The sequence below is a fragment of the Lathamus discolor genome, chromosome 4 (assembly GCF_037157495.1).
Source record: "Lathamus discolor isolate bLatDis1 chromosome 4, bLatDis1.hap1, whole genome shotgun sequence".
Lineage (NCBI taxonomy): Eukaryota > Metazoa > Chordata > Aves > Psittaciformes > Psittacidae > Lathamus > Lathamus discolor.
In genome coordinates, this window is record NC_088887.1 from 103,750,749 (window position 1) to 103,764,729 (window position 13,981).

Sequence of the window (13,981 nt, forward strand, 5' to 3'; positions counted from 1 at the left end):
TTTGTCCCTCATCTCCTACCCTCCAGATATAGTTTATACTCTTTGATCCTAGAGATTGGACCCAGCATTTGTCTCTGTTGAAATTTGGCTTTTTATTGAGTTTCAGTTATTCCACAAAATAATTCAACATATCTCTCGAGTGGAATGCCTTTGCTTCTCATTTTGTATATCTCTGTCTAAGCAGCTAGCTTTGCCAGGAATAATTCTGCACTATAATAAAGATAGCTAGTAAAAATACCAAAGTAGGATTAAAAAGTGGCTTATAGAAATTTCAGCACTATGAATAGCTTCGCATTTTACTTATGTGTTCTTAATTGCAGTTTATGCAAATTTGAAAATCATAATACTATTTTTAAATTCCCTTTCTTTCTTACTTGCTAATATTTATTTTAATTAGAATGTTGGCTACACGCTGTGCTACAGACTGGTAAGCAATTACCCAAAGTCACATTAGTTGAAAGAAGGCATGCCTGGACAAACAAACAAATATATTTGGGATATGGCAGAGTGAGAGTAAAGAATGAGAGAACAATATGCATGGAAAATTAGGTTCTGCAAGAGGATGCACTCACAGATGCTTTATAGCACCTGTGCTCCTGAGCACAACAATAATACAAGGGTTCTGAGAAGCTTCCAAGGGAAAGCCAAGGGTCACATCACACATCAAAAAAGTACCTTCCCCCACCCCAAAGCATATGGGATTTCCAGATTACTGCAGTATCTTAGGAAAATGGTTATTGCAGTTTTCCTAATACAAAACTCAGTATTGTCCAAGGAAATCAGAAACTGATTGTGCCAGTGTTAGTAGATGCCACACTTCTGGTCTTTGGGAGCTTTTATAGTGTCATTTAGCACCCAAATTCTATTTGTGGTTTCTAAAGGATTTTTTTGGCAATTTTTCAGTTGTTTCAAGAAGCCTCCTGTCAAGCAGCATAGAAAGCTACTCCATCACCACTTCTACTGAATATTTTCATAAGGCTGTGTGGTGTGTTAATGAGGTGAAACAGGTTCTGCTCCCATCAGCATAGAACCATTTTCTGTCTCATCTGATTTGAACTGTGCATGTATCAGAAACATATCAAATGTACACCAAAGAATTGTTACGGAGTGCTTTTGGAGAAAGGCTACCTGGCTGACTTTCCATGAAGCTAATGATAAAGGAAAAGGAAAAGCATTGGTAATGTTTGTTTGGTACTTCCAAAAAAACAAAAAAAAAAAAAGGGGGGGAAAGCGTTGCATGTGACTATGTTTCAATCTTGGACCTATTGTTTCAGTTCAGGACACTCCAAGAATAGCTGTGGTGAAAATATTTTCGCACATCTGTGTTTGACAAAAAGAAGATTCAACTTTTCTTTTGGCTACAGATTAGATTACACTCATCTGTAACATTTTCACCTAAAAGCTAGAATGGTGTAATGCACTTTACATAGAGGGAATTTGCAGACCATATGGAAACTAGAATTACTGAAAACATATCTATGCAAGTGTTAAATGGAGCTCCACAATGAGTATAGGTAAACTCAAAAATGTGACCTAGACGTATTGCATGTTTGTTTCCAACTGGATTCTATATGGATGATTTTAACCTTTGCAACTTCTATTCTGTGAGGCATTAAAAGAAACTGAGTTGATGAACCATAGTAGGCTAGTTTCAGTACACTCTGTTTGAAGCTATTTGCATTCCATTGCAAATCAATCGTTTTTAACCTGTCACTGAGGAAAAAATTCCACTTACTTTCTGGGAAGTTGATGAAATACTTGAAATTCAGTCGAGTGCAAGAACTTGATTTAGAAAAAGGAGCGAAAATGAGTACTATTTTAGTAAAATTGAGAGTTTTACTGATAGATATCTATTCTGCAGTGTCAGATTACTACTTGATAGTGTTCCTTTGCTACCAGTCACATTTGGGAATTTATATGAACAAAAAGACAAAACAATTTTGAGTATGAGTGGCCCATGTTTTTGCCCTAGACTGACCAGATCATTGCAGCCCTTTTATTTCAACTCCACGCAAAAATTAAAAAGCCACTGCTTAGATATTAAGTATCATTCCCTCAAACAATAAATCAGCCAGTCTTCCATGGGACAGAATGATGACACAAGCTAAGGGAAAATGAGATGGCATGGTATGACTGCAAGATTTTTTGCCAAAAGTTTGAGACAGCTCAGCTACTACAAAAAAGTGAAATCATAACTAAGTTGTGTACACATTTCCAAATGTATATTAACAACACCTATCTCAAAGCATCAGCAGGAAGGATTCCATACCATAAAGAGATACTGAAAAACAGCAAGAAGAGGAAAGGTATATTTTTTATATATATATATATACTTATATATATATATTTATATTTCAAGCTTGAATAATCAGAGGAAGAGGACATGCTTTATAGAATGCAAGAAATACTTTTATGTGGTCAATCTGAAAAGCGGACAGCACCTTCAGACTTGATTAAATGAATTTTATTTGCTGCTTTTTGATTATTCTAACTAAAACTTTTACACATAAAGCAACAAATTAAACTATTTAATATAAAACTGACAAGCTAATCACTGCTTGCCAGTAAAACCCAAATTTAAATTATCAAAACCCCACAGAAATTCTATGTACTCACGTCTTGAATAATGCCACTAAAAACCTGTGTTTTGAGGAGTCAGTACATGGAGAGCACTTTAAAGCACTTCAGGGACCACCACTGGCACTTTTAATAAACAATGGCAGGAAATTTCTCAAAGTAAATCAGGTATCAGACTAGGAGAAAATTGAGAATTCTCTTTTAAAGGCAACTTAACTAAGCAAGAATTCAGTTTAGTTAAGATCAAGGGTCCCACACAGGCAATGAGAAAAAAAAAAGATGAGAAGTACCCAGTGACTATAAAAGCAGCTTTTCGAGTTCTCTGCTAAGAAGAAAAAAAGGCCAACTATTCTAGAGGGAGCAAACAGAAATTAGAGTCCTGCAGCATAAAATCTATGGTGTGCTTGAATTTTTTTCTTTACAAGTTGCTATTTCAATATCTTCGGAAGAAATGACTAGTTTTTTGAAATGAAAGGAATGCGAGTGATTGAAGAAAAGGTTGGACATAACATTAAGGAAGAATTATAGGAACGACAGTCCTTATTTTTGAACTCAGTGTTTGGTCTGTAACCAATGATTCCCGAGACTCAATTAGGTGGCTGATTCACAGATGGGAAAAAATTTGGAACAGCAGTACAAGTGGGTATCAGCAGAATGCTACAATAAAACCATGTCTCTCCCTGGACAGGCAATGAGATAAACTCCTACTGCCATACAGTTGTGGAGGTTCCTGTGGTCTCTAGCTTTTCAGTCTTTGTCATATGGTGGGAACTGTTGTAGCCTTCTTCTTGCTATGACTCTGACCAAAAGACAAAGTTGGAACAGCACTGATGAAGGAATTTTAATCTATGAAAGAGCTCAGGTGAAACCAAGATAATTTTAGTTGTATTGTTTAAAAACTATAGTGCAATTAATCAATTGTCAAATGGAAAAGGAAAACACTGCTAAGTATTTTGCAATCAACTTCATTGAAATAAGAGACTTAAGAATGGAATCTATCAAATATCTTACAGTCATCTCCACATTCTCAATGACTACCTCAGATAACTTCAGGTGCCATTAAGTGAGAACTGCGCCTTAAGTGAGAACTGCACCCTACTCATAGCTATAAAATAAACTGTATAAAATACCTGAAGCTTCTGAGATTTACCAAGCTGCTATACCATTCCTTTGTATTATTAAACAAACTTAAACAAGGGGAAGTTTAAATTGGATATAAGGAGGAAATTCTTTCCTGTTAGGGTGGTGAGACACTGGAATGGGTTGCCCAGGGAGGTTGTGAGTGCTCCATCCCTGGCAGTGTTCAAGGCCAGGTTGGATGAAGCCTTGGGTGGGATGGTTTAGTGTGAGGTGTCCCTGCCCCTGGCAGGGGGGTTGGAACTAGATGATCTTGAGGTCCTTTCCAACCCTAACTATTCTATGATTCTATAATAATATTATTAAATAATAATGAGACAGAAGGAAAAGGCTATTTAGAAGCACTTCCAGCATTAAAAGAGGGCCAACATTGTGGAGAGTAATAACTGAGTCCATAGGAAGATTGTACGCTAATATTTAGATAAAACACATGTATGATAGAAGGAGGTTTAGAATTTGAACACAAGGTTGTATTTTTAATTTGCAGTTGTTCACACATTATAAACTTTGCCTTAATGAGACTTTTTCCTCCCAGTAAAGAAGAAGATTTTATGTAAGAACAGTTCTGGAAGGCTGTATATATTCATCTGGATACATGATGTAGGAACAATGCATACCCATGCAAATGGAACAATGCATACTCATGTAAATTACCCCATCACTATTTTACCTGCATTCACAATGATTCATCAATTTCTGCATGAGCTTGCCATATTTGCAATTTCTGCAATACCTCCTGCCTCACTTATGAGGCAAATTTTCTACCTATGAAGTAATAAAATCAATGCATAAACCGCCATAAAAATCCTTAAAAGTGCCCAAGGGTAGCTTGCTTTAAAAAATCATCACTTTTCATTCCCCTCTAGGGACAACTCTTTACTTGCCTGTGTGAATCCAACTGACCTGCATAAGCAAATAGTGTCCCTACCAAATATAGATATATGTATCAATAATATCAGAGCACAGACTTCAATTTAACTTGTTCTGTGGAATTGAGTACACTTTTTAATTGTATTTTTCACTAGTTTCTCAAAGTCAGGCTGAAACACATCAATATTCCGAGGAGGAAAAAGCAAACTATAAAAGAGTTTTCTTAATTCCAAGATGACAGGATGTATCTTTACACAGCATCTCACTTAGGGAAAAAACCAGGTAAAAAAGCTATCACTTTTCATTTCTTTAAATGAAATTAAATGCAAGGAAGTGAAATCAACAACACATTAAGAACTGATTATTTATTAAAAATAGTTATAAAAGGCTAGTGAAAATGAAAATGAAAAACATATTAAATGACTAATAGCTAAAATATATAACCTGATAACAGAACCAGTACCTTCAATCAACAGCTCTTGTCCATGACTGCCCAACAATGTTCGGGATAGGAAAGGGGCAAAATCAACAAAAATTTCTCGCAGGAGAGGGGCCACCTTTTCTAAGGCTCTTTCAAGCTTTGCAGTGATACTGTGGAAGAACAGAGACCATGATTGAAAGAACACATAACAACAGAAACTAAATTATGTCAGATCATACCTGTTTTTAAAAGCTGCTGTAAGCTTCTGTAGAATAGAAGATGGTTACAATTTCATTGAACTTTACAGTGTTTAAATGGCTTTAAGGAAATGCAAATGTTATGTCAGTCAGCAGTGCGTCAACCTTATAAAGCCTACAGCATTTAGAGAGCAATCCTGAACAAGTAAAATTTTTATTCTCAGTTTCAAACATGCTAAGCAGAATGCCAGATATTTAAGTGTAGGTCTATCTCATAATCTTACATAAATTTGAAAACTTGAAAAAAGAAGTTTTTATTTACCCAAAGAAATCACAAGTAACTTGTTTTTTGATCAAGCTTTCAAATAACATTGCGAAGGCATTCAAATTACATGGCATTGCAAGCTAGACAAGGGAGTGTATGAGAAGGTGTTCTAGCACAGGTATCAAGAAAAACAATATTCTTTTCTCCCACTTTGAGGAAACATGATCCCAGGTAAATAAATTTTCTTTGCATTTATACTTCTCTGCATGTTGAGATAACACAGTCTTTGAAGAGTGGAACATTTCTACTTGTACAATGAGGTGTTGTGACTTCTGATGCTTCTTAAATCCCAGAAATAATATACCTTTGTTTGAAGATACAAACATAGTAATAGTATGGGAACATCAGCATTGTGCTAAGGATTGTATCTTTTAAAAGTCCTTCACTTGAATAATACTTGTGCCCTCTAAAACTTTCTTGCCAGGATTAAAAAGCTGATGTGTTATCTTAATGAACTTACTTAAAAATAGAAATTACAGATGCAGTCTCATCTACCAAGAATTTTTGCTGTTCTCTTTCAGACTACAGATTGGGTTTTCTTTGTGCTTGAATTACACCACAAAAAAATTATTGTCTTTCAAAAGCACCATTATAGGCAGAAGTTCCATTTTTTGACAGAATCAAAGAGAATGAACACTGGTATTTAACTTTTATACTTTATCTACTATCTATAAACACTAAATAAATGTGGATATTTTAATTCAGATCACATGATGATGCCTACATTTAGAAAGGAAGCAGACATTATAAATGGATTAGAAGTTTTCCTTCATTAGCTTAAAAATATTTTACTGAATTCCTATAGCTTGCTTTCTTTCAGTGTGCTGCTTTCCCATTTCGAATTCAGTTATGAATTTTCTAGTATTTTAAAAGATGGATTCATATCACCAGCCTTTGTTTTAGTGAATTTCATTATGCTAAAGTCTCTATTGACTATACTTGAAATGCAGGTGACCAGATTGGAATTTTTAATTTGCTTCATGGATCCATCCCAAGCTTTTGCTGCTAGGGATAAAAAGCCTACTATATCAATCCAGATTTCTCTAAACCTTGTTTTAAATAACGGTTTCACTGTAAACTGGTTTCAAAGGCCGAATTTTTGTGTTCATTTGACTCTCAAAACTCTACATACAATAGAAGAAATTTCAAGTTCAAAAGTTTTTAAAGTAAGACCAATTTTTATTTAGGAATCAAGTAATATGGGAGGTTTGGATGTGCCATTAATTTGCACTTTGGATTAGCTATAAATAAGCACCTTGTTATCAAATGGATAGCTGATATATTTTGTATCTTATGGATCTACTAGTGGGCAATTGGGAATATTGTTCTGTGAAAACACGAGATCAAAGCTCAGCACTGTTTAAAAATGCATATCAAAGAACAGAAATTAATATTTAAGCAGAGAAAAAAAAATCTTTTTTCCTTCATGTAAATCCCTGGCGCATTTATGTGCTGAAAACTGGAGTTCTGGTCCTTTAGTTTCAAAAAGAACAAGCAGAATTAAAAAAAACCCAAACGTACACAGAGATTGCAAAAATGTGCCAGGGAAGCAGGTGGCCCATCTAGTGACTTTCCTGCATGAGCACACACACAGGAGAGAGACCAGTCTTATTCTACAGCTGCTTCCATCATCTATTATACCTTATAATGCATCCTGCAATCATTAGGGTACGCAACCTTCCCAACCTCATTCCAGGCCAAACTTCTATGTCTCATTCAAGACTATTAAATGTCTAAAAGTCCAAGATCATTCTCCTGCTTGCTTCCCTTTGCTCAGTCTACAGCCATAAGCAGCACTTTTCCTATGCAACTGCTGTATGGGAAGGCTTAAGATAGGTTAGCTTTCACTTCATGCTCTCTGCCCACAGAAGCAACTCCAACTTTTAATCTCCTAGAAGCTGAAGCACAATGAATTCAAAGTTAGAAAAAAAAATTATAAAAAAAAAGTTTTAGTTTTTTCTCTTTTTTCTGGGGGTCAGGGTGGGGCGGAGAAAAGTGAAAAAGGCCAGAAGATATTCAGTTATCCACATACATGATTTTGTGCTCCTCCTAAGGTTTTTCTTAGTCATAATTTCAGTTACTGCTCGGAGTCCAGCTACTTCTGAGTTCAAACTGAATTCAAAATTTGAATTCTAGATTATGCAACTTAAGTTTTTCTTTGATTACAGGACAAAAACTTTCAAAATGCTGTGAAAAAAACAAGAACACTGCATTGGTTAAAACAACTGAAAAAGAAACTAATTAACAATACAGTTTAATTTTAACATACTTCATTATCTGAATTTTAAAAAACAGCAAAGCAGTGTCCTAACATATTAAGAAGACAAGAAGCAAAAGGAGTGGTTTAATTACACCATAATGTTATTAACTTGCTTTGTAACACTGTCAAGCAATAAACAACATCATACAGATGGTCATTCTCTCCTTGATTATTCACACCTTTTGGAATGGAGCCAAGAGTCCTCACACTTTCAGGCTGGGCCCTCACCCATTTCTGTGATTCCACCTGCAACCCTCACTTGACGCTTGAGATAGGACCAGCAAAAAAGTGCAAAAGAACTGCGTGTTAAAACACTGAAGCACCAATACTTTTATTTTACAGGTTACTTAGGGCCCTCGATTTAAGTTTATTTTCTTCATAGTTCAATAGAGAATGAAACTAACTTATTCATGAGCTAGCTTGGTTGCTGTCTCCACTCCAATCTTCTTAAAAACATATCTCGAAGTGGACAGACAACTAAGGGACACTTGGCAACTCCTTAGTATAACCTGTGTCACCTTTTTAGGGCAGACAGGTCAAAAAATTGCCTTTGAAGTGTGCTGTGGCACAACTCAATACCTTTACAAAATAATAACCTATTATACAAAGATATTTAACACAAATTTCAGAGGGCATTTTCCCGGCTGCCAGTGTAAGAGGGGTATTAGCGATCCCATGGCATGTGTCTCTTGCACACCAACTCAAATCTGGTGAATCATTTAGTTGGCTGCACAAACACACGTCTGGTTTCATCCTCTCCAGTTTACGTATGAAGCTGGTCTGGTAGGAGAAATTATAATTAATATTAAAAGATAGAACTTGTGTACCTCATGTTCTCAGCTGAATCCTCTGGCATTGGAGCAACAGTTTGGACAGCTGGGAGATTTTTGCTGGTAGCACCATTCACAAAGCTGGATGACGAAGAGGAAGAAGAAGATCCTGAGTCTACTGCACCTGTCCCCCAAAAAATACAGGTCTTAATTCAGTCTGAGGAAACATAACTTTTAAAGACTTTTAATAGGGTCCTGTCTTATTCATCTACTTTTAAGGAAATATTTTAAGGAAATAATGTTACTTATTCTAAAACAATTAAAACCATCGCATACACTATCATATAAATTCATACCTTATTTTTCTAGTATAGTAAGAAGCTTAAACAGTTATTGAAAATCAGGCAAAATAAATCCTTACCTCATTTCCATTATTCCCAAATTATATTCCAAAGATGAAAACATATTTACATCATCCTGTAAAGCAAGACCTTTCTAAAATAAAGGTATATTTAAGATGAGCTTGAGTGGAGAATAGAAATTTAACTTTTTTTTTAATATACATATATACACACACACACACACACACACTTCTTGGCTGCCCAGTTGCAACTATGGGCAGGGAAAAAAAAATCTAATATGACAGAGAAAATAGATAGGTAACAAATGTATATTCCTTTAGGAACCAATGGGTGAAAGTAGCATCTAGGAGTATTAAGATCCTAATTATAGTTTTTCTTTTTCCTTCCTTGAGTCAAGGAGATTTTTAAGATCTTAAAGGTAGAGATGGCAGTGGGGGTATCATTGTAATGGCTGTGAACAGCTGCCCAGAAAAAAAGATGCAGACAGAGCATATATTTATACTTTAAGTGATCTGGGTCAGAGCTAAGGGCTAAACTTAGACTCTAAATACCAATCTATCATGTTTGCAGAAATGGCACTGTGAGTTCAGCCTCTCTGAATCAAACCAGCAAAGGCTCAAAGTGACCATGAACTGCAGTGAGAGCACTGTGATAAATGCTGTTCCTGTTCCCTGTCCCTGTTGCACAGTCCTTGTGCAACACGTCACTGCAAGAGAGGTAGCAAGGGACAGTCTTGTAGCTGGAGTTCAAAGCCCGAGGGGCTGCATAGCTAGCAGAGACAAGGGCGACAGGCAACAAGATCTATCCAAGTTAGCAGCGAGGGGTGCAGAACCCAGTTTAAAGATCAGTGGCATTATTCTGCCATTGAAAAAAAAAAAAAAAGATAACTGGTAACTCCCTGATGCTGGTCAGTTTCAGCAGTTCATACATCACTCTCCTTTGCATTACACAGGTCTGTATTATTTTTCAGTTTTCTGCAAAGCTCTACAAAGCATTTATGGTTTCTTAGCTGCTTAAGCAGCAGCTGACAGCGAAGTAGAGGTCAAATGCTGGTTATGGTGAAAAATTCTCTGGCAGCAGGATGTTTTTTGGTTTTTTTTTAAATTTAACTTGGCTTTTTACTGGTAAAGGAATTACAGTAAAGATCAGAATTTGGACTGGCTCATTTAAGAAGAGTTGTATTCAAAGCAGCATAAAAAAGCAGCAGGATTTGCTGGGCTTGCTGACACTGGAGTAGCTGGTGAGGGTCAGGATTTAGAGTAGGAACTGATTTAGTTTGCTGTTTTAATAGCAAAAATGGGAGGTGTGTTGTGGCTTACACTGTGGGTTCTGACTTGAACTAAATACAAATTGTAAAGGTACCCAAACACACTAAGAAAGAAACACAATATATACGGTAGGCTCTCTCTCTCAACCTAGGAACTACGGCAACTTAGCTGGGAATAGGGTAGCTTAAACAAGAATAAAGCTTACTATATATGTGTGTATGTGCGTGTGTATTTATATTATTTATATACTTAAATGTTTTATGTATTTATATTATTTTCATATTTATTTTCATGTATACCTAGGTAACACATATTTTTATAGCTTCTTTCCTTTCCCTTCCAAAGTCAAAGTTTCTTCATAAAGGCTGTTGTCTAAAAATGCACTTGCTAAGCTGTTTAACCAGCTAGGGTCCCAGAAGAGGTCAAACAGACCTAGAACTACTAGATTAACATACAAATGAGAATCAGGATATGAATCACAGAAATTCCAATCTAACCCACTGTAAAACCAGTTTCTTACATAAAGAGACGAAGGAAGAAAACCTGTCATCTCCCAAAACATGCATTCAAAGCACTGAAAGGACTTCAGTAACATACATCTCATTACATTGTGACAGTGACATTGAGTACGACAGCAATGGCAGATGGAATGTAAACACTGACTGCAACCCATGAATAACTGAAAAAAGACTTTATGCACAAGTCCAGCACAGAATATACCTCAAGGATAAAACTGTATTTCTAGAGTGTCTGTAACATACTGTAAAAACAACTGTAAATAGGTTTGGGGGGACATCTAGTGTTTCTAAAAAATTGCATGATGTTTCTTTTTTATCACAAGAGAAAAAGAAAAAAAAGTGCCATTCAATTAAATTCTATATACTATTTTAAAATCATTAATAAATAATAGATAATTTCACAAACTACAAGTATATAAACCAGAAACTACCTGAATGCTTTATGTATATATCTCAAAACTGACACACACGATCACTGTTTTGGCTACTGTAAGCATAGTAATTAAAAATGGCAAAACGAAGCATTTCAACTTAAGATACATTTATATTTTTTGAATGTGATAATTTTTTTACTGTTATCAATGTGTTTAGCATTTTTAAAATGTGGATATAAAATTAAAACCTTTTTAAAAAGGAAGGGCTTCTGAAACTACTTCTCAAAAGAATTCATCAATAGAGCCCATTCAGATGAATTCAGACAAAAGGATTTACTAAAGATCTTATGTAACATATAGTTCTAATTAAATCTGATACTTGCTGAAAGTCCATTGAATCAATACTGTTCCTTTAATCAAGCTAATCTATAGTCTAGGAGACAAAAGCAGTTGCATTTAAAAAAAAAAAAATCTCCGAGATCTACCAAAAAAAAAAAAAAAAAGCATCCTTTAATCCACAGTGAATGTACCATGGTATTTGAAATACTGTCCTTGACTAAGAACAGTATTGAGGAAATAACTGATTTTAAAATGCAATTACTTACAAAAAAGAGCTACTACATTCCAGCCAAAACAGTTCAGATCTTTAATCACAGAGAAGACTGAAAAGCTTACACTATCCAGTATCATTTGGAAAACAAGGTTTCCAATGTATGATATTTTTTTTGCATGATATAAGAGTACCTAAAAGGAAATCCATTCAAGATTAACAGAAGTGGCTATACAAATGGAACTGTTCATGGAAGTGTTAACATTATTCAGAGCATTCATTCCTCCTGTCTGCCTCAGGATAATTATAAGATTTATTATATAAGATATATTATCCTTAGAAAAATCAGAGTTCTATTGCCACACATTAAAGGTAATCTGCAAAAGGAAAGAAAAAATAATGAGTGTGTCTTCATATTATTCCATGAAGCAGAAGGATGCCGAAAGCTTCCCTCTCCATTTTCTGCAAACCCAGGGAGATTTTCACTCTCTCAGCCCTTGACTGAAGTTGTGATATCCATGAAGAGAGCTCTTCTCTCAAGTGCTTTTGCTTAGTTTAGAAGAAAACAGACCATAGCCAGACATTTCAAAGGAGTTTAAATAAACATCAGTTACTCTCAGTAAGGATTCATTTCTGAATCCAAACCACAGTCTCCATTGTCAATGGGCTTCTTCATGACAGACAATCCCATTACTACTATTATAAATAATTAAAAAAAGTTCTTGTCCTCCTTCTCTAGGTCACAATAAACAAGTACTGATAATACATGACTACAGTTAAATTATTAGGTAGGTTCATACTGAAAAACCTTCCAAAAATATCGTAGCATAATTTTCATTGACAAATAGTAATTGCCCAGAATATTAACTCTCCACAATCTATGATATATTTATTAAGTAACTAGTTGTTTAAGGAGCAGTTAATCGGTATGTATCATATAAACATCCTCTACTGCAGAGGACTGGATAAGTTAGCTCATTTTAATTCTAAACTATGCCTATAAAACAGTATTATGGATATTTATTCACTTATTTAAGGCTGTGCAAATCCACTGTGCACTATCAAAGATTATAAACATACATGAAGAGGAAACACTGGCTCTAATAAAGGCCAAGATTTAATCTTCCTACATTTTTTATTTTAGAAGTACAAAAACAGTAACAAAAAGGATGATTAAAAAACAAAACACCACTTGAAGTAACACAACAAAAAAAACAAATAAGAAAAAAATGAGGGTCACAAAAATATTTAAGGACAATACCTGTTGTATTAATCATACTTTTTGGTGTAGCTCCTGTTGCAGCAAATATATTAGGTGTACTACCCGGTGGCAGTCCACTCCCAGCTGTGGCAGCTCCAACTGTGGTAACAGCCAGACTACCTGGAGGGGGTTTCTTTACTGGTACAACCACACTCCTGCGGAAAAAGAAATGGCAAATTACTAAAACTGAACAATGGAACCAGCAAGAGTTGTTGTTTATGATGGGTTTATGCTGAGTTATAACACTGTTGCTGAGGAACAATGTAAATTTTCTTAACCTTTCTGAAATAGGGTAAGACTATGTTAAAACCATACTCCTATCCTTTGTCTGCAGCTTCATGTGATTCTGAGAAAATTAACTCATCTTTCAGTGCCCACAAAATGGAAAGAACACCACTGCAGTGATATGTTGTGAACACTGCTATCACCTGTAGTTTAGATTTCCAAAGACAGTGCTGAGTGTTGGAAATGATGTCAGAATACTAGCAGCCCATATATATGCAGTCTTAATCAATATGTTAATTTGTTGATCTTACTGAAGTTATCTAATATGACAATTTTGTTGCCAGTGATCTGAACATTTGAATACAGTAGTTGATTCTTCAGTGCCATGCACATACTGGTCTTGCAAATAGAGTTGACTAACAAACATAATTTTGCACTCAGCCTTCTGGAGAATTTTCATAATCGTTAAAATCAACAGCACACTTAAAATACAACACAGTAAATATTTGCTTTCACAATACTGATAACATGCCATATAAAAATAAAATTTGAAAAGCAGTCTTGAGAAATTGAAGCTTTTAAGGAAAGAAAGGGGCTTTTATACAAAAAGTCTGACATAACACATATAGACAACACTGCATTCAAACAAACACATTCTCAGCTAATCTTCAACCACTCCTTTTTTAAAATCTCATAACTAAAAGACTTGCTGTATGTGTTAAAAGGGAAGAAGAAGGAAAATATTATAAAGACAATAGTTTTTCAACTCCGGAGTGCTGTCATAGTGCAGACAACTACATTTACAGGTTTCCATTTAATATTTCTATTTATTTATAAAAGCTGCTCCTAAAAAGTCCATTTCAGTG

General features: G+C 35.2%; 1 protein-coding gene across 3 annotated transcripts in view; it reads right to left on the reverse strand.

Annotated features, from left to right (window-relative positions):
• NBEA (neurobeachin) overlaps window positions 1–13,981 on the reverse strand; it is a 510,937-nt gene that overhangs the window by 280,264 nt on the left and 216,692 nt on the right. For all 3 annotated transcript variants that reach the window (XM_065678397.1, XM_065678396.1, XM_065678395.1), the window contains 3 exons: window positions 12,891–13,045; window positions 8,615–8,741; window positions 5,048–5,175 (listed from right to left, as the gene is read on the reverse strand). In XM_065678397.1, coding sequence (XP_065534469.1) covers window positions 5,048–5,175; window positions 8,615–8,741; window positions 12,891–13,045 — 410 coding nt within the window. The remainder of the gene's footprint in view (window positions 1–5,047; window positions 5,176–8,614; window positions 8,742–12,890; window positions 13,046–13,981) is intronic.